At 50.7% G+C, this 24,019-nt stretch overlaps 2 protein-coding genes across 2 annotated transcripts; one reads left to right on the top strand and one right to left on the bottom strand.

Moving 5' to 3' along the window:
* The first annotated feature begins 391 nt into the window (after positions 1–391).
* GUCA1B (guanylate cyclase activator 1B) lies at positions 392–13,547 on the top strand. Its single transcript, XM_025990908.2, has 4 exons — positions 392–2,772; positions 10,191–10,340; positions 11,555–11,675; positions 12,406–13,547. The coding sequence occupies exons 1-4, from the start codon at positions 2,566–2,568 to the stop codon at positions 12,531–12,533; spliced, it is 606 nt and encodes a 201-aa protein (XP_025846693.1). The 5' UTR covers positions 392–2,565; the 3' UTR covers positions 12,534–13,547.
* Positions 13,548–14,606: 1,059 nt separating this feature from the next.
* On the bottom strand, positions 14,607–24,019 carry GUCA1A (guanylate cyclase activator 1A). Its single transcript, XM_072732017.1, has 5 exons — positions 22,500–24,019; positions 21,898–22,378; positions 16,363–16,512; positions 15,614–15,707; positions 14,607–15,349 (listed from the first exon to the last, which is right to left on the bottom strand). Exons 2-5 carry the CDS (start codon positions 22,096–22,098, stop codon positions 15,177–15,179), a joined length of 618 nt encoding a protein of 205 aa, XP_072588118.1. The 5' UTR covers positions 22,099–22,378; positions 22,500–24,019; the 3' UTR covers positions 14,607–15,176.

Below are 24,019 nucleotides of genomic sequence, written 5' to 3'. Positions count from 1 at the left end.
ATTAAGGCGGTCCGCAGGCAGGAATGATCCAATAGAGAACAATAAACCGAGGATGGAGAAGAGAAAGGGAATAATTTTGAGATTGAAGTGCTTGGATAGCTAGAGAAAGAGGAGACCTAGCAGAGCAGCGGACAGGTGGAGAAGGAAAGAGACACTGCCTCCATTGACCCAGGAAGGGGGCAGAGAACGTGGGTGGTGCAGAGACATCTCCCATGAAGATGAAGTGGTCATCTGATGCACCCGTTTCTCTGTGAAGCAAAGTTTGTGACAAGGCCAACCGCTGAACATGGGAGTGCATGGAAGGTTTGAGGGCAGGCAGCCTGTGGAAAAGTAATCTCAGGAGGAGCAGAGTGACATTAGCAGGCAGGAGCATGTAATACTGTTGCCTCCTGGGTGCAGGTGAGCTGTTAGTGACAGGTTAGTGGCTTTTAGCCAGGGTCAGGTCTTACCAACTGAGTAGTTAGAGGGAGAGAGGGGCACAAAGGTCAAGGTTATGGCAGAGTGCTGGGGTGTGGATAAGAAGGAAAGCAAGTGAAATGATATATTAAAAAACAAATGAGGGCAGCCCTGGTGGCGTAGCAGTTTAGTGCCGCCTGCAGCCCGGGGTGTGATCCTGGAGACCCGGGATCGAGTTCCGCGTCGAGCTCCCTGCATGGAGCCTGCTTCTCCCTCTGCCTGTGTCTCTGTCCCCCGCCCTCCACTCTCTCTCTCTCTCTCTCTCTCTCTCTCTCTCTGTGTCTCTATGAATAGATAAATAAAATTAAAAAAAAAAATAACAGATGAGCAGGTTGCAGGTCTCAGGCTGGTGCACTAGTGGGTGAAGGTGTTAGGGAGTGAGCTAGAAGTGAATATTTCAGAGGTGGTTTAGAAATGTGTGATTGCAAGACCTGCAGTGGTGGTACCCAAACTTCAGCATACATTGGAAGTGTGCGGAGGACTTGTTCAAACACATTGCTATGCCCATCCCCAGGGTTTTTGGTTCATCAGGAGAGGTGGGGCCTGAGACTTGGCATTTCTAACAAGCTCCCGGATGCCATAGCTGCTAGTCCAAGAGGCCACAGTGAATGGGACGCCAGGGTTGGGTAAAAGAAAAGTTCTCTGGAACAAAGGAGGTTGGGGACCTCCAAAGGCAGAGTGTGGGATAGATCCACTCTCCACCTGGCTGTGGAAGTTACCAAGCTGGTGCTCTGAGAGAGAGTGGTGAAGCCACCAGTGAATGATGGCAAATGGATTGAGTTAGAAATGGCTTCAAAGGGACTAGCATTTTTGAGGCAGAAAAAAGAAAAAGTGGAGGCAACAATTAGGAGCAGAGAAGTAACTGGCCCTACTCTCTTGACCCCTACGGATGTGGGATGTGGGAGAAAAAATCCATGAGTGCTTGAATGGATGACAGAAGGTGGGGTTCCTACTTCAGGAATGGCAAGAACTTAGAACTTCAAGAGATTAGGGATGTATGGAGGCAGGGGGATATGTGAGAGCAGGGGTCAGGCCTGGAGGCTTATACAACACTTGAACGTAGAGCCAACAGAAGACAGGCAGTGTTACCTGAGATTGTAAGACTCACTGGAACAGTTGTTCCTAAAACCTAGAAAAGTGCATCAGATTGGTTTCATTTTTTTTAAAAAGATTTTATTTATTTATTCATGAGAGACAGAGAGAGGCAGAGACATAGGCAGCAGGAGAAGCTTGATGCGGGACTCAATCCCAGGACCCAGGATCACAACCTAAGCCGAAGGCAGATGGTCATCCTCTGAGCCACCCAGGTGTCCCTTGAAGATATCATTTTAATATTACCTTAAAATAAGCACAAATATATCATTGATTAAAAAATAAATTTGCAGGGCATTCAGTGTAAAAAAGCAAGAGCCTCAGAGAGTTCAAGCCACTCGCCCAGATCCTTCTCACGTATTCATGCTTAGGAGAGAAAGTAGCCACAGCCCTGTCTCTCGGTCTTGGATGAAGAGTGTTGGAGGGAAGCATTTGTACTTTAAATTGGAAAATGGAACATTTCCAAGACTCAAGGGTGTGACTTGCTGGGCCTAAGTCACATCATAGATTCTGCTGATTCTCATTGGACCAGGTGGAGGAGTGAGGCCCAGATCGCCAGCGGCTTCTATTTGTTGGGCTAGGAGTTGGTCTTGCTCCCTCTCTGGACTTTGGAGTCTGTGTCTCCAGCATGCTGTCCAACTAAAGGAATAGGGGGCATGTGTGAGATGGTAGCGTGTCAGTTTCCTGCCCCTCCCCTTCAGGATCTGCTGGGGAGGCTTAGTTGCATGGTTGTCGAGACTGAAGGGGAGGGGTGAGGCTGGGGGAGCTTAGCTGACTGGAGGTCAGACCTTCCAGAGGAATCTTCTAATGATCTTAGGGCGCTTAGCTGGCCTGGTCCCGCCCCCCACCCCCCTGCCACCTGCCCCCTACCCTGCCTGTCCTGTTCAGTTGCCAGGAGATGGTGAGGAGGCTGGCTAAGTAGAGGGGAGGCAGGAAGTGACTGCAGGCCTAAGGCATCATCCACAGCAGCCCAGAGGAGGCGCGGACCCTTGCTCCTTGACATTGCTCCAGGCCAGGATGGGGCAGCAGTTCAGCTGGGAGGAGGCAGAGGCGGCCGGCGAGATGGACGTGGCTGAGCTCCAGGAGTGGTACAAGAAGTTCGTGGTGGAGTGCCCCAGCGGCTCTCTCTTCATGCACGAGTTTAAGCGTTTCTTCAAGGTCACGGGCAATGAGGAGGCCACCCAGTATGTAGAGGGCATGTTCCGAGCCTTCGACAAGAATGGGGTAAGGAGGCGCTTAGAAGGGAGGACGCCTGGCTAGTCTTGCTGGCTCATTCCCTATGGAGCTGAAGGAGCATCGCTGGTGGGAGGGAGGGAGCCCCCAGGCCCTGGTCCTCTGGCTCTTTTCTCTCCACTCCCTGCTCACCTTTTCTCTCTCTTTCCCCCAGATTCCTCTCTTTACATTATTCTGTCCCTTCCCATCTTTCCTTCCCTCCTCTCTGTCTCACCCTCTCTCCCCGTCTCCCTGCTCTTCCTGAACACCTAGTCTTCCCCTGCTGAGAGCCAAAAGTAGGCTGGGCAGAAGGGCAAACAGGTCAATCCTCGATTTGTGTATTTTTGGCCAAGGCTCTACAGCCTCGGGACTCAGCTTTTCATACCTTCTAGAGCCCCTGTTACTTTAAAGATAAGGAGCTAAAGAGCTGTCCCAAAGGGATGAGCTATCTTGGCCTAGACCCTGAGCTCTGCCTCATTGGGGGCCTTGGAATTAAGACCAATCAGGTCTTCCCACCCAGCATCTTGGGGCAGCTGGAGGGGGCCTCCTGTGCTGATGCGGCCACGGGATGGACTATGCAAAACTCCCTTCCATGTCTCCAAGCCATGGAAGATCTTGTGAAATCATATAACCATGGGGTTTCTTTAAGCCCCCCAATGGCTCCTGCAGCTGAGAAGATACTATGTTTTTGTGTGTACGCACCTGGAAACTGAATTTAGAAATGGAAACCCCTTCATTATGTAAGGTCATCCATCCAGTGCCTCCAAGGTCCTTTAAATCATTAAAATTGCCTCAAGTACCTATTTCGGCCCCCCAAAATTGAGGGAAGGGTGTTGGATATAGATAACTGATCTGGAGAAAGCCTCTATACTCCACTTCTCCAGGTGTGGAGTGGCAAGCTTCACTCTCCAGGCTGAATCAGTGCTCTTCAGGTCTGACCTTGTCCAGGGACCATTAGCGCACATCTCCTCCTCCGCACGCACCTTTGTGGGGGGTGGGATGGGAGGGTGGGCTCAGAGTCCTCAGGGCACCAGAAACCTCTAAGGATGATCCCTGTGAACTCCCTCGCAGGGCACAGAGTGAGCCTTCAGACTTTGCCAAGCTCCTCTTCTCCCTCCCCTCCAAGCCCACCATAGTCCACTTAATTATCCAAATTAAATGACAAAACAACCAGAACAAAAAGAAGTGAACTGATTTACTCAAGATCATATACAGAAGGGTCCTGACTCCCAGACAAGTGTACCTGCTTAGAAGGCAGTTTGGTTTGGGTTTTGTTGTTTTGGGTTTTTGTGTTGTTGTTTGTTTGTTTGTTTGTTTTTTTGAGAAAGAGAAAATGTTTTGTTTGTTTTTTTATGATTTTATTTATTTATTCATGAGAGACACAGAGAGAGAGAGAGGCAGAGACAAGGGCAGAGGGAGAAGCAGGCTCCATGCAGGGAGCCTAATGTGGGACTCAATCCTAGGATCCTGGGATCACGACCTGAGCCGAAGGCAGACGCTTAACCACTAAACCACCCAGGCGTCTGGAGAAATGATTAAAAAAAAAAAGGGTCAAATGTGACAAGACTTACTATTATAAATATATCAATCTTCCCATATTCATCTAAAACTTCAGTACAGTGGGGCACCTGAGTGGTTCAGTCAGTTAAGTGTCTACCTTTGGCTCAGACCATTGATCCCAGGGTCCTGGCATTGAGTCCCTTGTTGGGCTCTCTGCTCAGTGGGGAGTCTGCTTCTCCCTCTCCTGCTTCTCCCCCTGCTTGTGCATGCGTGTGCTCTCTCTCGCTCTGTCTCTGTCAAATAAGTAAATAAAATCTTTTTTAAAAATAAATTAAAAATTTAAAAATGAAAACTCAGTATGATAACAATTCAAGATCCAAAAGGGATTGATTGTCAAGCTTGTGGGCATAATATAGCTGTACCTCTTATACCTCATCTCTTCTTAAAAATTAGCACAAGATAAACATCGATTACTTTTTTCATTTTCTTATAGCTTTTATCTTGATAGGAATTTAAGTTTATACCAAGTTGAAAGAATAGTATAAGTGACTCTTATGTACAGTTTATCCTTTATCCAGTTGTTCACATTTTATCCCATTTGCTTTATCAGTGTGTGTCCCTCTCTTTTAGAGAAAGCTGGAGACATCATGCCCTTATACCACATATTTCAGTGTGCTTTTCCTAAGAACAAGGACATTCTCTTAACCTAATACAAAGATCAAAATCAGAAAATTCAGGGACTCTTGGGTGGCTCAGTTGATCAAGCACCCAACTCTTGGTTTCGGCTCAGGTCATGATCCCAGGGTCAAGAGATCAAGCTCTGTGTCAGGCTCCGTGCTGGACATGGGAGTCAGCTCCCCTCCATGTGTGTGCCCGTGCTCTCCTCTTAAAAGATTGCCTGCTTTCTTTTTTTTCTTTTTTTAGTCTAATCACATTGCATTTACTTGTCCTGTCTTTTCAGTCTTTAATTCTGAATCTTTATTTTTTAAATTTATTCATGAGAGAGACAGAGAGGCAGGGACACAGGGAGAGGGAGAAGCAGGCTCCCTGCAGGGAGCCTGATGTGGGACTCGATCCCGGGACTCCAGGATCATGACCTGAGCAAAGGTAGACTCTCAACTGCTGAGCCACCCAGGCATCCCTTTAACTCAGAATCTTTAGTCTCAGCTTTTCTTTGTCTTTTTTGACCCTGACATTTTTGAAGATTGCAAGGCAATTAATTTTGTAGAATGTCTCACAATTTGGGTTTGTTCAGTGTAGTTTTGTGATTAGCTTCAGGTTTTCCATTTCTGGCGTCGATGTCCCAGACATGATGTCATGTGCCTTCTCAGGGCTTCCTGTCAGGGGCACGTGATGTTGGTCTGTCCCATTGCTGGGTGGTTAACTTCTGTCATTTGGTTGCATGGTGTCTGCCAGGTTTCTCCACTGTAGAGTTATCATTTTTCCTTTATAATTAACAAGCATCTTATAGGGAGATACTTTGAGACTAAGTAAATATTCTGTGACTCCACAGATTTTCCTCTGCTAGGCTTGGCATCCATCGATAATTTTCTAATTCTACCATCAGTTCCTTGTTTATTCATTGGAATCCTACAATGAAGAAAGAGCTTTCCTACACGTGTGTTAAGTTCCTCTATCAGGAACTTTCTTCTTTTCTTTCACCACATAGTCTGTCTCCAAACCCATACTCATTTCCCTCCCTGCATTGGCACCATCTTTCCATGAGTGAGTCTCATTTCTGGGCAATTGAGCTGAACATTGTGAGGCAAATAAGCTCAAGAGTTCATAGACCTAGCTCACATGTCAATTCTGGGGGGGCTGGGGTGGAAATGGGGATTTGGAGGAGGCAAGGAGGTCAGTGCCTGCCTCTGAAAGTTCCTCTTTCTTGTAACACCCTTCTCTCCAGCAGTTGGCCTTTGACTCACTGGGATGGAAGAAAGGAGAGGGAGAAATCAAATGTCGTCTGGGATCCTTATGTAACCTGCTGTAGGGTCAGGGTTGGTGCACATATGCAGCCAGTTCTGGGAGAAGTGGGGCAGATAATCCCACAGAGCAGCTCACACGCCTGTCACTTCTGCTCCTGCTCTCGAGTCGACAGGCATTTCCATCATCTTCCCATTGCCTCTGTGAGTAATTGAAGCTGACGAGGGCTGAAGGCCTAGCACAGGGGATGAGATTAGTCCCAGCTTGGAGCTTTCCAGGACTCGTGAAGGATGAAGCAACCTTACAGGTGAGGTCACTCAGGAAGGGTTGCTCTACAGTGTGCCTCACAGGAGCCAAGGGCTCTTTGTGGTACCCTCAGGCGGAGGGAGGATGTTGTGAGAACAGAATGTTCTAGACATAGAATGTGGGAGAATCTATAGATCTGGAGGGTAAGGATTTGTTGGTGGTTTTGTTTTTTTTGTTCTTCTCTCCGTGGTGCTAGATACGGAGGCTCATTTTTCAAACAGTAATAGACCTTGAGGAGAGAAGGAAAGTTCTCCAACTTGAACTAGAGAAGACTTATAGCGGGATCCCTGGGTGGCGCAGCGGTTTGGCGCCTGCCTTTGGCCCAGGGCGTGATCCTGGAGACCCGGGATCGAATCCCATGTCGGGCTCCCGGTGCATGGAGCCTGCTTCTCCCTCTGCCTGTGTCTCTGCCTCTCTCTCTCTCTGTGACTATCATAAATAAATAAAAATTTTTAAAAAATTAAAAAAAAAAAAAGAGAAGACTTATAGCTTGAAAGGCTCTGCCACTTCTAGGTGGGTTTTCCTTGAGCAACCTATTTGACCTTTGAGCCTCAGCTTCCTCATCCATAAAGTAGGTATAACAAACCTGAGGGAGTTGACAAATGTGATATAGATGGTGCCTACCAGCCATTTTGGATACATTTTTCAACTCTTTTTTTTTTTTTTTTGTCTTTTTGTTTTTTTAAAGATTTATTTATTCATGAGAGACACAGAGGGAGGCAGAGACACAGGCAGAGGGAGAAGCAGGCTCCCTGCAGGGAGCCCTACGTGGGACCCCATCCCGGGTCTCCAGGATCACACCCTGGGCCAAAGGCAGGCGCCAAACTGCTGAGCCACCCGGGCTGCTTTCTACTCTTATTTTAAAAGAAGCATAAGATTGATTTTTAGTAAGCTTAATAAATAATGACTAATGAAAATAGCCTTTTAAAGAACGAACAACCAATCATCACATTGTATACCTTAAACTCACATAATGTTCTTTATTTTTTTTTAATTATTTATGATAGAGAGAGAGAGAGAGTGTGTCTATGTCACACAGAGACATAGGCAGAGGGAGAAGCAGGCTCCATGCACCGGGAGCCCGATGTGGGATTCGATCCCGGGTCTCCAGGATTGCGCCCTGGGCCAAAGGCAGGCGCTAAACCTCTGGGCCACCCAGGGATCCCATAAAGAACATAATGTTCTTTAAAAGGCTAGTCTGCAATTATATCTCAAAGCTTAGTGAGGGTGGTTGGAAACAAGCCAAATAACCTTCAGTGAGTGAGTAGAACGAGGACCATGCAGTGGAGGACCACTCAGCAATAGCAGGGCAGGACGTGTTGATACACTCAGACTTGGATGGGTCTCCAGGGCATTGTGCTGAGTGAAACCAACCAATCTGACAGCTACATACTGCGTGATCCCATTTGCATACCATTCTCCAGGTGAATATACTGGAGTATTGTGCTGGAGAAGAGATCAGTGGCTGTCAAGGGTTATGGTCAGAAGAAGGATGTGACTATTTACACAAGAGAATGTTCTTGTGTTGATAGTTACTCTTCTCTACACATATGGCCAAATCTCACAGAACTATAGAATTACAAATAGTACATTAAAGACTAGGGGAAGGGGCAGCCCGGTGCTCAGGCAGTTTAGTGCTGCCCTTAGCCAAGGGCCTGATCCTGGAGACCCGGGATCGAGTCCCACATCAGGCTCCCTGCGTGGAGCCTGCTTCCCCCACTGCCTGTGTCTCTACCTTTCTCTCTCTCTCTGTGTCATGAATAAAAAAAAAAAAAAAAAAAAAGACTAGAGGAGGGACGCCTGGGTGGCTCAGCAGTTAAGTGTCTGCCTTCAGCTCAATGCGTGATCCTGGTGTCCCGTGATCGAGTCCCACATCGGGCTCCCTGCATGGAGCCTGCTTCTCCCTCTGCCTATGTCTCTGCCTCTCTCTCTCTCTCTGTGTGTGTGTGTGTGTGTGTGTGTGTCTCTCATGAATAAATAAATAAAATCTTAAAAAAAAAAAGACTAGGGGAAAAAACAAAACAACCATTGTGAAGAACCTGCCTTAAAAAATTTACCAGAGATACAAAAAAATATCAATACACAAAGATGTTCATTGTGTAATATAAAATATTAAAACTGTTCAGCAAGGACTGCAGAATACCCCTCAAAAAAATAAAAGGTATGATTTCAAGTAGTTTTATTTTTTGTTTTATTTTTTTAAACATTTTATTTATTCATAGAGCACACACAGAGAGAAAGAGAGGCAGAGACACAGGCAGAGGAGAAGCAGGCCTGTCTTGTTTCCTTCTTGGTTTTTCCATAGGCTTTTTGCTATTTACCTCATTTTCTGTCGTATTCTGTTGCTCACACCTTGCTCACTCAAGCACCCCATGATCCGGGTGTGGGGCTCCCAAGCATATGACCCAGTGGAACAGAGGTGCTCTAGGCCAGCAGTGTCATTTCCCACTACAAAGCCCTGTGCATGCCAGCCACTCCTGAGGGAGCAATGACTCAGGTTCTGGCTTCAGAGCCTTGAGGTCCCCACCCTCACAAGACAGGAGTGCCTATAGGTGGGAATGCTGGGTGAAGCTCAGCCTGATTAGCCCCCTGTAGGCACCATGGCTGCCAGCCTCTCACCTCCAACTTGGTGTAGAAGAACAAGAAGTGAATGTTCCCTCTGCCTCTGGTTTATTGCTTTTGGAATCACTGTCACATTTTTTTAAAAAAAGATTTTATTTAAAAAAAAAAGATTTTATTTATTCATGAGACACACAGAGGCAGAGACAGGCAGAGGGAGAAACAGGCTCCCTGCAGGGATCCCGATGCAGGACTCCATCTCAGGACCTCAGGATCACGACCTGAGCTGAAGGCAGCTGCTCAACCACTGAGCCACCCAGACATCCCTCATTGTCACATTCTTATTAAGAGTTTTGGTTACCTGGTTGGAGTCACCCCACAGAGGTGGACTCTGTCTCCTTCTCCCTCTGGATGGTCAGCCCCTAGGTTCCATCTCCCCTACCCCTTCCTGGGTGGGGGTGGAGGAGGCCTGTCCTTCAGGGAGGCTAATGTTCACCAGGGCCTAGATGTGAGGGAGCCAGAGCCCCTGCCTGCCTGCCTTCCTCGGGCTCAGAGTGAGTGAAAGGATAAAGGACATTTTTAGGGTGAGCGCTGCTTTCTAATCTTCCAGAACTGCCTGTATCCCAAATTCAAATTAAACCAATCATTTATTCATTGATTCGTAAATATTTATGAGACCCTGACTGCACAGAGGTGGCGCTGGGCTGAGGACAAAGGAGAGACAAAGGCAAAGCAAACCCCTCTTTTCTCCAGGAGTATATAATACAGCTGGACAATGAGACATACATGCGAAACAGCTAAGTGACACCAGAGTAAGACCCAGACTGTGCAGAATAGAGTACAGGTGCTGGAATGCTAGAAGAGGGAGCGAGAGACCGCTGTAGCCGAAGGGGTGGGAAAAGGAAGGCTTCCTGGAGGAGGGGCCCCTTGAGCTAGGCCTGGAACGTCGGGTAGGATTGGGTGATTTCAGACCAGGCAACGGTGCTAGGGTGAGGAACAGCCATGAGCAAAGCCAGAGAGGCCATGAGGATGGCCAGGCTCAAAGCCCTGAGTTCTTAGGGATGGATGGCCCAGAATCAGGCCCATAGCTCTGCTCCAGGGAAGGCGGGAGGGGCCTCACAGCTGCCGCTCCCCTCCTACAGGACAACACCATTGACTTCCTGGAGTATGTGGCAGCCCTGAACCTTGTGCTGAGGGGCACCCTGGAGCACAAGCTCAAGTGGACCTTTAAGATCTATGACAAGGACCGCAATGGCTGCATCGACCGACTGGAGCTGCTTGACATTGTGGAGGTGAGTGGCTGCCCCTGACCCCTGGAGTGGGGGCCCCTGGGGCTGTAAGGGGCAGCACTGGAATCATTCAGAGGGTGCTTTCTGACCACAGTCAGAATTAAGCTAGAGATCAATTACAAAATGATAGAGACACCTGGATGGCTCAGTGGTTGAGCATCTGCCTGTAGCTCAGGTCATGATCCCGGGGTCCTGGGTCGAGTCCCACATCAATCTCACTGCAGGGAGTCTGCTTCTCCCTCTGCTCATTCTCTCCCTCTCTCCCTCTCTCCCTCCCTCTCTCTCTCTCTCTCTCTCTCTCTCTCTCTCTCTCTCTCTCTCAAATAAGCAAATTATTTTTTTAAAGATATCTAAAAGAGGGCAGCCCAGGTGGCTCAGCGGTTTAGCACCACCTTCAGCCCAGGCCTGATCCTGGAGACTGGGGATCAAGTCCCACATTGGGCTCCCTGCAGGGAGCCTACTTCTCCCTCTGCCTGTGTCTCTTATGTATAAATAAATAAAATCTTAAAAAAAAAAAAAGGTATCTAAAAGATCCCCATCTGTTTGGAAATAAGGCAATACACTCCCAAATATTCCAGAAATCGTACAAATTATATCACACACATACACACGCCAAGTGTTTTGAACTGAGTAATACTACAGATGTAATGTAACCAAACTGGGGACTGTAGCCAAGGCTGGGCTTACAGAGGCTTTTTGTAGCCTTAGAGTGCATGTGCTGGAAGTGAGAGGCAGGAAATAAATGATTATAGAAGTCATCTCAAGAAATTAGAAAAATGAAGAGTAAATTAAACCCAGAGAATAGAAGAAGGGAAATACTATAAGGCAGAAACTAATGAAATAGAAAAACAAGCGCACGGGGAAGAGAAGTCAACAAAACCAAGATCTGGTTCTTTGAAGGACTAACCAGGCTGATAGATGATTAGCAAGAATAAACAAGGAGGAAAAAGTCCTGCCAACTGACTTCTGACCCCTGACCTGAGTCAGCCTGTTCCTCCCTAGAACTGTGCTCTCAGGTGGTGGTGGTCCATCCATGACACAGATATAGAAGTGGCCTCAGGGCAGTTCTGTGGCTTGCCCAAGCTCATCCATCCCAGGAAGGTGTTGGGGCTGGCCGTGGTCGGTGGGGCCCCAACCACCGTGTCCCAGACTCTGTGCTGGGCAAGGAGGCCCTGGGGGCCACAAGATTGTGGCTGCAGCTTGGTTTCTTCCCTCAGGCGATCTACAAGCTGAAGAAAGCCTGCAGGGTGGAGATGGAGTCTGAGCAGCAAGGACAACTGCTCACACCTGAGGAGGTGGTAGACAGGATCTTCCTTCTGGTGGATGAGAATGGAGACGGTAATGGGGGAGCAGAGATAGGGGACTGCCCACTCCACAGCACCCCCACTTTCTGGCCGTGTGACCCTGGGCAAGGCCCTCCACCTGCCAGCAACTGTCATCCTCAGCTGTGAGCTGGGTACAGAGAGGAGGACATAAAATAACAGGGGTGTCCCTGGCACAGGATGTCCCTAAGAGCGATTTAAGCTCCTACTGGAGCTGCTGATGGAGGCCAGGCAGGCACAGTGAAAGAGTAGGGGCTTTTGAGTCAGGCAAACCATTTCACCACTCAGTCTGGACTCAGTTTTCTCATCTGGAAAATAGGGATAATAATGATTTCAAGGAATAAATGGGGCGATATATTTGAGAGATGGGCATAGGGGAGGCCCCCATTAAGGCTACTGAGGCTCTCCTCCCTGTAGCTTGATGCACCAGCCCCAAGGCTGTGGAGGGAGGGAGCAAGCTGGGAACACTCCCAGAAGAGCCCTCAGGAACATTTGTAAGGTACCCCTGGGCCAAAGTGAACTTAAATTCATTTGCAAAGCAAGTCCCTTAAACCCTGGAAGGTTCCAGGAGACTTCTGGAGAATGGGAGAATTGACAAGCCCCAGGCTTAGGCCCTGAGACTGCAGGCTCATTTGTGTAAGAGGTGTAGGCTAGCATTAGAGGATGCCCCCACTAGGAGAGGCCTCTCTTCTTGCCCCCACCCCATTTCTTCCATGCTCCCACACTATTTCCCACCCCTTGCTCAGGTCAGCTCTCCCTGAATGAATTCATTGAAGGCGCCCGCCGGGACAAGTGGGTGATGAAGATGCTGCAGATGGATGTGAATCCTGGTGGCTGGATCTCCCAGCAGAGGCGGAGAAGTGCCATGTTCTGAGGAATCTGGACTAGTCCACAGGCCCCTCCAAGACTCCATGCTCGCCAGGTTTCCAGAATAGTGAGAGGGTGCCAGGCCCAGCCTGCTGATGCTCACTCTCATCTGGCACCCACTATGAAAGGAGTTGGGGCCGAGGGGGGTGGATAGGGGTTTTGGTCTGAAGTGACTGGCAGGACACAGTCCCCTGGGAGGAGTTACTGGCATGGTGAAGGGAAATGGCTTCTTCTCTCCTGCCAGAGGCTTCTGGGGAAAAAATGCTTTGGCTGGGTGGTTGTGGGGCATCCACAATTTCCTGCATGGTTCATAGCTGGAAGCAGGGGAAGACCGAGGGATGGAGGGGTCCCACAGATCAAACCGGCAATGAGACTGCCCACACAGTGTGAGGCAGCCTGCTAGAAGGCAGGGGGCTGGAAGTCTGTCCCCAAGGGAAAATTGCAGCCAATAAGGCTCTGTCTTCCCGGCTATGCTTAAAGGAGCTGTTTCAGCTCTGCCCTGGTGCTGCTCCCCCAGCCCCTGCTGCCAGCCCACACCCTGACACCAGCCTCCTCCCCACCTTCCTACCCCTCCTCCCACACCGGCCTTTCCAGCCCCCACCCCATGGACCTGCCTGCTGGGATTCCCAGCCACAAGCCGGTTGAGTCTCCCTGAAGGACAGGGAGACCTTTCTCTGTCTCTGGGGAGAACTTGTTCTAGGCCAGGCTTTGCCTCCAGCTGGTATGGGACCCAAGATGGCCCTTTCTCTCTCTCCCTAACCTCAATGATCTTACCTGCACAGTGAGCAAGTTGGACAAAACAGGCAGTTTTCTGATTATTATGTTTAAATGTGGAATTACTTTGTCATACAAACTTTGTGTGCAACTTCAATGTACAAACTAGATTTCAAATAAAGGGAGTCATTCTGGCTGAAGTTGGCGGGGGTAGGGGGTGGGGTGAGGAACTCAGAACAGGAACTCATTTGAATAGATATGTTTTTATGTTGATGGATGAAAAATAAAACTCACCTACTGAACTGCAGTTTCACAGGCATGATATTAATGTATAAAGTTTCCTTCAGAAATAAATTTTAGGGGTGCACCCAAGTGGCTCAGTGGTTGAGCGTCAGCGTTCGGCTCAGGTCATTATCCCGGGGTCCTGGGATCAAGCCACATGTTAGGCTCCCTGCTCAGTGAGGAGCCTGCTTCTCTCTTTCCCTCCGACCTTCCTCCCTGTTTATGCTTACTTGCTCTCTAAAATAAATTAAATCTTGAAAAAGAATTTTTAAAACAAATCTTAGGTAAAAAACAGTTGATTAAAAAATAATTAACCCAGGTGGGACATAGGTCTGTCCCCAAGTCATGAAGGTGGTATGTGCCTTGACTTTGGGGAAATGTCCTAATTCTGTTCAAATACCCTCCCACCTCCCACCTTCAGGATTTCCCAAGAGGCAGCCACCAAGAGAAGGAGCAGAAATGTCAACCATGTTTTTCCCTGGCTGCTCCTGGCACTGACCTCCACTTTCCCACCATGTCTGTGCTCAGGCCCTGGCTGCCTTCCTGGTCTAGGGTGGTCCCGGTGATGGGTAGGACCCTCTTGTCCCCACCCCACCCCTTGGGGTGAGGAAGGGGCTCTCTGCCAGCTGAGGCTTCATTCCTCTTGCCCCTTGTTTTCTCTCTCCTACCCTTAGATTTTTATTCACTCCGTGTACTTCCCCACACCCAGCCAAAGTGATGACTCAAAGCCCAGAAGGAGCATCTTTGAAAAAATGATCATAACTACTTCAGCCTGTGTCTCTCCCCAAGTTCTTGGACAGGTATTCCTAAAGTTGGGGTGTGCAAAGAATGGGAATGCCCACCCCCTCCAATAGCCTGTCCCACTTCCCAACTGGTGTCAGGTGTCACTGCAGCAAGAGGGATTTAGGTTAGACCAGGGATGGCCAGGACGCTCGCCACAGGCAACGAGTCACAGAGCTGTGGGAAACCACGTGGCACCACAGGCCACTGCAGGGCCAGCAGCGGAAGTATAGGTGCTGTGCAGTCACTTCTGCATAAAGACTGATTTCCCTTGGATAAATGAGGACTTTGTCCAGTACCATAGCTTCTCTTAGCATATTTTATTATAATGATGTTTAGCCTGTTAGTTCCTTACGGATAAGAACTATCCTCTTTTTGGCATGTCCAATATCTAGCATTAATACAAAGGAGGTGTTCGATAAATGCTTTGTGGAAGGGAGGAACAAATCAACGCACCACAGAAGTAGGCTCCAGGGTGCTGGGTGCAGGTTGAGTGTGTGATCAAAACGCCCAGATGGAAGCTGCAGCCCCCTGATCTATAGGATTCCGTCAGAGTCCATGAAAGCCCAGTTCTGTGACAGAGCCCCCTGGCCCAAGAAAGAGTGGGACTGGAGAAGCTCAGTACGGAAAGCTGGGAGAAGCCGGGGAAGGGCTCTGGGGGTCCCCAGCAGGGAGCAGTCACCACCAGCTGAGTCAAGCACAGGGTTCAGGAACCATCCTTCTGGACTCCCACCCCTGCCCTTCTGCCCCGGCTGTGCACCCCAAAGAGGCAACTGTGCCTTTCAGTTCAGTAGACTGGATCTCGTATTACAATGACGACCCCAGGCACCAACACACATCCCCTCCCCAGTACAGAAGGACACTGGCAGTGGGCTCAGCCAGCTGCCTCAGTGCCTCCACCACCTGCCCCCTCCGCCCCCTCCTCCTCTTGCTCCCCGTTCTGGAGCCTTCTCACGATGCGGGTGAGGTCCAGGCTCCGTGTCAGCGTGTCCAGGAGCATCTGGTCCTTCTGGACGCCCTCAATGAACTCCTCCAGGGAGAGTTCCCCTGGGACAGAGAGAAAAGGTAGTCAGGGCAGGGAGGGTGTTCCCTCCCATCTCCTTGGTGGGATCGTGGAGGGGGGTGCGAGCTGGAGTCTTACATGGGGGGCTCAGAGCCAAGACTGAGCGGGTAGCAGGCAAAGGAGCCAGGGACCAAAGTCTGGTCTGGAGGTCCCTAAAATCCAACTCCTGGGGCCGGGGGCAGAGCCCCTTTGTGCCTCCTCCTCCCCTCCTGCCCCGCCCCTGGCGGCCCCCATCTCTGCCTCCTCACCATCCCCGTTGACATCGATCTTGGAGAACACGGTATTGGTGAACTCTTCAGCACTCATGGTTGAGTCGCTGCAGGGGTTAATGGCTCGGATGGCCTGGGGAGAAGAAGTAAGAGGAGCCTTCCTAGCTGGTGCCTGAGCCACCGAGTGGGCACTGGAGACCGTGCTGGGGTGCAAGGGCTTGTGTCCGTACAGGTGAAAAAACAGGCCTGGGGCGCCCAGGTGGCTCAGTGGTTGAGCGGCTGCCTTGGGCTGGGGTCGTGACCCTGGGGTCCTGGGATGGAGTCCCGCATCAGCCTCCCTGCAGGGAGCCTGCTTCTCCCTCTGCCTGTGTCTCTGCCTCTCTCTGTGTGTCTTTCATGAACGAATGAACGAACGAACGAACGAATGAATGAATGAATAAAATCTTAAAAAAAAAAAGAAAAGAAAAAGAAAAAACAGAGGCCCAGAGACGGGATGTGAATGAATGAATGAATAAAATCTTAAAAAAATAAAAAATAAATAAAAAGAAGAAAGAAAAGAAAAAGAAAAAGCCCCCAAGACAGGATGGCAGGAGGCCCAGGTCTTGCAGCTGCCTCCCCCCATCCCTGCCCCGGACTCACCCTGGGTCCCAATCCTGTCCCCTCCTGAGATCGCAGTTCGCCTGCTGAAGACCCACCCTGCCCACCCGCCCGCCCTCGCCCTCGCCCTCGCCCTCGCCCTCGCCCTCGCCCTCGCCCTCGCGCTGTCGGCCCTCTGCACCTGCAGTTACCCGGATGATGGTGAGCAGCTCATCGCGGTCGATGCATCCGTTGCCATCGACGTCGTAGAGCTTGAAGTACCAGCGCAGCTTCTGTTCCACCTTCCCCTTGAGGACCAGGCTGAGCGCCGCCACGTACTCCATGAAGTCGATGTAGCCATCCTGGGCGAGAGGCGCGGCCGCTGTGAGCCGCTCCCAGAGGCCGCGCCACAGGCTGAGCCTTCCTGCCCGGAGCCGCCCCACCTTCCCCCAGCACCCCAGCATTGTGTCCCACCCGGGCACCCCGCCCGGCCACCCCAGAGGCCCCAGGTAGCGCTGGTAAACCAGCCCCCACCCGGGCTGAAAGGTGGTGCTCTCCCTTCACTGGTATTTTGGTGCCTGCGGTCACTGGCTGCTCCCAGGTGATTCTCAAACTGGAGCCCTTCCTGTTGCGAAAAGGTGTGCAGGTGGGGGAAGAGGAACTGAAACCCCACTGCCTGGGAAAGGCATGCTTTTCCCAGCTGGGGAGAGGGCAGGAGGTAGATGGGGAGGTAGGGAGCACCCTTCTCCTTCTTCCCTTTCTTCCAACTCTGCTGAACAACTGCTACGCGCCCTGATAGTGGCTTCAGATTTCAGTAGGGTATGGACCCGGTCCTGGTGGGAATGCGGTGTTGGGGCACAGGTTTGAATCCTGCCTTCACCCTCTCAGAGCTGTGGGGTCTGGGGTGAAGGACTCAATGTCTCAATCTCCTCATCTATACTAGTTATGATAGTACCTACCTCTGTGGGATTGTGGTGGGATTAAGTGAATTTCTTTTTTTTTTTTTTAAGATTTTATTTATTCATGAGAGAGACAGAGAGGTAGAGACACAGACAGAGGGAGAAGCAGGCACCATGCAGGGAGCCCAAGGTGGGATTCGATCCCAGGACCCCAACCTGGGATCTCAGGATCCCAGGATCTCAGGATCACGACCTGGGCCGAAGGCAGCAGCTCAGCCACTGAGCCATGCAGATGCCCCATTAAGTGAGTTTCTGGATATAAAGCACTCAACATTGCCTTGCATACAGCCAGCCCTCAGGAAATGTTAGCTATTACTGTGACTACACTTCCTGTGCTCATTTTTATAATGAGACCACTGTGCCATCACGGTGTAATGCAACGACAACACACCTAGACAGGACAGGATGGAGTCACAGACCAAGAACAGACAACTCTGCCGGGGCAAAGGCCAGAGAAGAGGCTTGGGAAGGCTTCCTGGGAAAGGGGTTGACCATGGGAGAGAGTAGCACCGGACCTGCCTGTGGGGTATTTCTCTGGGGTCCCCCAAATGTCACAGGCTGACCCCCTGTTCACCCCTGCCAGCCCCACCAGTGGGGTCAGGGAAACCGAGAACAGAGGCCTGCCTCTGCTCATCTGGCCCCCAAGCGGAGGGAAGCATGGAGGGAAGCCTGTGTTGTGCAGAGAGGCTAAGGTAAGGAGCACTGGACTCAGAGTGTGTGAACTTGGAGTCCGGCTCCTGTTCCTCCACTTACTCATGACCCTGGTCCTGGGACCAGGAAGTTACCCAGAGGCACATCTGGGGTCAGAAAAAAGACCTCTGACAGGGAGATTTGCCAGCCTTATGTAGTAATGAGCTCCCTGCCACTGAAAGTATGCAAGCAGGGGCTGGAGCTCGGTTATTAAAGATGTGTCAGAGGCTGGGAAGGATGGCCTCTGAGATTGGGCTGTCCCAGCCCTGGGCCTCAGGTGAGGCCTTGATGAGCCGCAGCCCCACAGTGGGTGTCATGATCATAGTGAACATTCGCGTGGTGCTTCCCTGTGTTCATAGGCTTTCACGTACGCCTTAGCTCATTCCATCCTTGCCCAACCCAGGCCCGGGTTGTCCTCAGAATAGAGCAAGGCCCCCCCATGCCACAATGCTCAGAGAAGCAAGAGAAACAATCAAGGAGGTTTTCCCTGGGCAAGAGGACATGGGGCAAGGACACGGGGCGAGGACACTTGTGCTTTTCACTTTGTCTATTGTGGGAAATGTTTACAGCGAGCTGTACAAAATTACTTTTTTTTTTCAAAATTACTTTTATAATTTGAAAAAAAAAAAAGGCTAAAAAGGGGCAAGGGAAAAGTAGGGGGCTCTCGCACCAGGAAGAGCTAATTGACGTCCTAGGAGAGGTGTGACCTTGGGCAAGTCACGGGTATCTCTGGGTCTTGGTTCCTCAGCTGGACAGTGGGGAATGACAGTGCCCACTTTTCAAGACTGTGGGACGGGTTAGATTCAGTAATGATATGCTTTCCTCATTTAATCACACCCCCTGGGAGGTGGGATTTTTGTCCCCATTTTCAGAGGAAAGCTGAAGTTGAGAGGACTTAGATCCCACAACCAACGAACGAGCAAGCCTTGGCTAGAAACCAGGTCTCCTAAATCCTACCTGGCGCTCAGACGTAGAAGTGAAGATTTACATCAATTTGTGTGCACCTGTGCGAGTGCCAGGCATGGCCAAGCCCAGGCAAAACTTTGAAGCAAGCAAAGCACATGCTTACCCCCCTCCTCCCCCGGCCCCCCTCCCCGCCACACTCAGCGCTCACGCTGCTGCACCCCCAGCCCTGCCCGTCCAGCACAGTCCCCTAGGATCCTACTTGCCTGCTCACTCACGGGTTGCAGACTTTTTCTGCAAAGGGCCACACAGCAAATATTTCAGTTTGGGCGATGTGTAAACACGGGGGTGGGGTTTGTTCTAATGAAACGTCATTTGTAAAAACAGGCCCACAGGCCATCATTTGCACAGCCCTGTTTCACTACCCATTCGGAGGGCACCTGGGGGGCTCAGTGGTTGAGCATCTGCCTTCGGCTCAGGGCATGATCCCGGGGTCCTGGGATCGAGTTCCGCATCGGGCTCCCTGCATGGAGCCCGCTTCTCCCTCTGCCTGTGTCTCTGCCTCTCTCCTGGTGTCTCTCACGAATAAATCAATAAAATCTTAAAAAAAAAAACAAAACTTCCCATTTGGATGTCCCGTGTCTTAGCCCATGTGCTCCACTGCTCTGTGCTCAGGACAATCGGTAGAAGGCAACATTGTCCCAAGTGTGATTTATACCATTGGTATAGATGAGGCCCTTGAAAGGTCACAAAGATGCTCTTCATTTTAGTAGTGATGTATTTAAATTTTTAAAAAATTGGGCAGCCCTGGTGGTGTAGCGGTTTAGTGCCGCCTGCAGCCCAGGGTGTGATCCTAGAGACCCAGGATCGAGTCCCATGTCAGGCTCCCTGCATGGAGCCTGCTTCAGCCTCTGCCTGTGTCTCTGCCTCTCTCTCTCTCTGTGTCTCTCATGAATAAATAAATAAAATCTTTAGAAAAATAAATAAATAAAAATTTTAAATATTTTATTTTTTAATAAAAATGAGAGACACAGAGAGAGGTAGACACATAGGCAGATGGAAAAGCAGGTTTCCTGCAGGGATCCCATGTGGGACTCGATCCAGGATCCCGGGATGATGACCTGAGCTGAAGACAGACACTCAACTGCTGAGCCACCCAGGGTTCCCAGTAATGTATTTAAATTAATGTGTATTATAAAACACATATTCTGCCCATAGAACTCATGATTTCTCACATGTTCATTCACTCATATAACAAAGACTTGTTAAGCACCACCTACGATGGTCCAGGCACTGTTCTAGGTGCTGAAGATACAGGACTGAACTGGACAGATGAAAAAATCTCTGCCCTTGTGGAGCTCACATTCCAGCAAGGGAGACAGAAAACAAATAGTGTCAAAGTGTTATATGGTATCATGTCTTAGAAGATGAGACCTGCTCTGGAGTGGGATGATGGGACCAGAAGTGCAGGGGCAGGGGCTAGCCCCAGTTAAACAGGGTTTCAACCAGGACATCTGGGCAGGTGTCAGTGGGATGGAGACTTATAGCAGGGGAAGGTGTGAGCCAAGCAGAATTCTGGAGGAAGAGGATCCCGGGTGTGACAAAGGCCCTAAGGTGAAGGCGTGTGTGGTGTAATCAAAGAGGTCAGGTTTGGGACAGTGGAGGTGGTGCTTGCAAATGCAGGGTTGGTGGGTTGTCCCTCCCTGGTGTCAGACATGTGACTGTAGGGGGTCCTTCTGGAGATGTGTCTTGATCCCAAAGGTTTCCCTAGCAGATGAGAAGCTGAGATATTTCGCTGTGGTGGGGTGTAAGATGTTGAGGCTCAACCATTGACTTTCCTCCTTTTGTTCAGGAGCTATTCCTTCTTCTGGAGCACTGGGGGCTCCAGCAGAGAGATAACCATCCCTTCTGGTCTCCATGCCACAGGCTCCAGTATTCTGTTCCCCCACAGCTCCTCCAGGAAAGCCAGTGGGCACCAGGATGCTGCCCTTGAGCTTGGGACCCAAAGCCCATAATCTGCTTTGGCCCTTGACCCTAAATATTAGTGAGTTTTAAATAGCCTCTGAGCCCCAGCTATCCTTAGAAGCCCTGGGCACAGTGGTGTTTGGACTTCTGGGCAGCAAGGGGGGCCGGGAAGGCTCTGGGCAACCTCTCCCTGGCTGGAGGTGGACTCACGGTAGAGCACTGTCACATCCTGTGCTTCAAGTGAGCGCCAGCGGGGGGTGGGGGGGTGCCCAGCGGGGTGGGGAGACTGGTTTGGAGACTTGGGTCCTTCTACCACTGCATCTTGACTCAATTGCTCCAAATAAATGGAAAATTTGCTCTTGAAACCAACACACATCTTAACTCATGCTCTCAACATCCATGGCAGATGTGGGTACTGAGCTGAGGATGGGGGAGATGCTGGGCACAAGGCCACCCAGCTGATGAAAACTCACTGTGCCCAGCCCCTTGTGCAGCCTCTAGCTAACCAGGAGGTCCTCACCCAGTGTCCCGGGATCGCACAGGGAGAGTACAACTTGACCACCGTGCAGACCTTCAGACCCACTTGAGAGAAGGTGAGCTGAGGTCACTGGACACTTTGGAGTTGGGAGGAACCTGGACGTCCCAGCGACCAGGCAGCCTTGCCTGTCACCAGAGCATCAGAAGTGACCACAGAGCATCAGGGACGAGCCACATAAGAAGGGCCTGCCTGTGCCAGGCCACCAGGAAATGGAGGCTTCTCACCCTGCTCTCTCCGCTCCACTCCTCCTTCTCCTCCTCCACCCTGTGAGCATCTAAGGGTCTGAACAAAAGCACCAGGTGCAGCACCTGGCACTTAGTAGGGTGCTCGGTGACTGTCTCGTAAGTGTTTGCCCTTGTTCTGGAGTAAACCAAGACATGTGTGTGCAAGAGGCAGGGGAAGCCGTTAGACTGGGCTCCTGGGTACACTAACCTGCAGACCGCTCTGTCTTCCGCTGGCAAGTGAGGGCACAGAGGGGGTCTGGTTCACCTCTGAACCCCTAGTGCCTGACTCACAGTAGGTGCTCAGTGAATATTAGGTCAATTGACTCCCTAACGTAGCCCCAGCTACACAGAGGCACGCTCCCTCCTCCGACAGACACCACGTCCTGGCACCTGCTCCCCGCAGCCTGCGCGGGCCATGCCTCCCAGGGGGGCCCTCCAGCGCCCCCCTCCACCCAGGCCTCTGCTCACTTTGTTGAAGTCAAAGGTCTCGAACATCTGCTCCACATACTGGCTGGCAGACGGGCTCAGGTTCTTGAGGCCGAAAAACTGGCGGAACTCGTAGAGGGTGAGCTGGCCGGAGGGGCACTCGGTCATGAACTTCTTGTACCACTGGTGGCACTCGGTGCTGCTCAGCTCCTCCACCGACTTGCCGTCCATTACATTGCCCATCTCCCGGGCCTGCGGGTGGCTGGGGCCCGAGGTGGACGGGTCCTGTGCTCGCCGCCGCTGCACACGGGGCGCTGGGCCTTCTAGCGCTGGGTCCTCCTCACTCACAGGCCAGAGTCCTCCAGAGCTGAGCAAAGAAGGTCTGATGGATCAAGCAGCGCAAGGAAATGCCGGGAGGAGGTGAGCAGAGGGACAAAGGTGATGGGGGGACGTGCAAACCAGGAGATGCCAGAGAACCAGTGTTAAGTCCCCACTAAACCCTTGCAGCCAATGGGAACCGCTCCTAGGAAAGAGGAGTGAAAATAGAACAAAGCTTAGGGAAGCAGAGGCCCAGGATTACAGCCTTGAGCTGATAGGTGAGAGGATTTTCTTACCCATTTTGCAATCTCCTTATCCCTTCTTACCAGGCAGTGGTTGTTCTGATCCTGTTACCTCCATTCCCTTCTCCTGTTTTTGAGTGCATTCTCAGTGTTTTTGGTCCCTGTCCTCCGACGTGGAATGGAGGTACATAGGAGATAGAGCTGGTGCTTCTTCAATAGCTGGCCCTACTGTGGGCTCCTGACAGGGCTGCTGTGTACAGTTGTCGAGGCTGTGCACTGCACTTGGCCATCACAACTAAGGGGTTCCAGTCACACCACAGATAGTTAATATATGAGAGCACCTGAGTGATGCAGAGTTTGTGGGCTTCCGAGACAGAGTCCTGAGCAGCCAGGGGGAAAGTCCTCCTACCTAACACTGTACAAGTACACATGGCCATGTACACACACTCACTGGTCCTCTTCTGACTACACTCTTACATTCCTAGGGACTGAATCTTTCTCATCCTGAAAGGCCTGAATTCAACCTTCCATTTGATTCCACACTTGATACCACCGCCTCCCAGGGGCATGGGGATAGGGGACAATGAATGCGTGCCTAGTGGCCTAGGGGACGTGTGTGTGTGTGTGTGTGTGTGTGTGTCTGTGTGTGAGGGCGACAGCATGCAGGTGCATGGTAAGCTGCTACTGCTTCTCCCAGAAAGTTCCCAGGCCAATCTTAGGGGCCCATCTGTGATGAGGGTTGTCCCTATCACACAGCACTGTTGTGTTCATGATACCTGTAACTAGAAGGAAGCAGTCAAAATGTTAACAGGGCTCATCTCTGGGTCATGACATCACCAGTGAAATTTTAATCTTTGCTTTTTAAGAATTATCTGTATTTTTTAAATGGTTTCTAGTAAATGCATGTTGCTCACAAAAACAGAGGATAGCTATTTTTGAAAAAGAAACCAAACAGGACGGCTTTGCCTCTCCTCTGCCTAAAGTGATGAATGCAGGGCGCACTGGGCAGAGGCGCTACTGGGGCCTGCCCGCTTCCATCAAGCTGTCTGGGGTGTGTCTTGGATATGGGGCTGGAGGCAGTGGACCTGGGGCCCAGGCTGGCGTCTTTGTCCATGGAGTCCTCTCGGGTTCGGGGTTTGGACTGAAGGCCTCAAGGATGAGGGAACAGCTCATCTTTCCATCACTCCCTATTTACATCCTCCCCACCCTCCCTCCAGAGCACAAACATGCCCCGCTCTGTGAGGCCTTCCAGAATTCAGTTTTCTGACCTCAGTGCACTGACAGTTTGCTTATGTGTTATATGAGCTTTCTATGCTGCTTGAACATTACCACAAGGTCAGTAGCTTCCAACTCTACACATTTATTATCCCGTGGTCACTGGGGGCCAGGAGTCTGAGCATAGCTTCACTGGGTCCTCTGCCCCAGGTCTCAAGGGGCTGTGATGTCATTTGGACCGTGTTGGCATCCGGAGGCTTGACTGGGGAAGAATCCAATTCCATATCATTCAGGTTATTGGCTGAATTCATTTCCTGGCAATAGGACAGAGGGCCCTGGCTTCTTGCTGGATACAGTCTAGAGGCCACTCTCAGGTCCTAGAGGCTGTC

Source organism: Vulpes vulpes, chromosome 1 (genome assembly GCF_048418805.1).
Source record: "Vulpes vulpes isolate BD-2025 chromosome 1, VulVul3, whole genome shotgun sequence".
NCBI classification, from domain to species: domain Eukaryota; kingdom Metazoa; phylum Chordata; class Mammalia; order Carnivora; family Canidae; genus Vulpes; species Vulpes vulpes.
The sequence above is the reverse complement of the archived record's forward strand: the minus strand, read 5'-3'. Positions and strand labels throughout refer to the sequence as shown.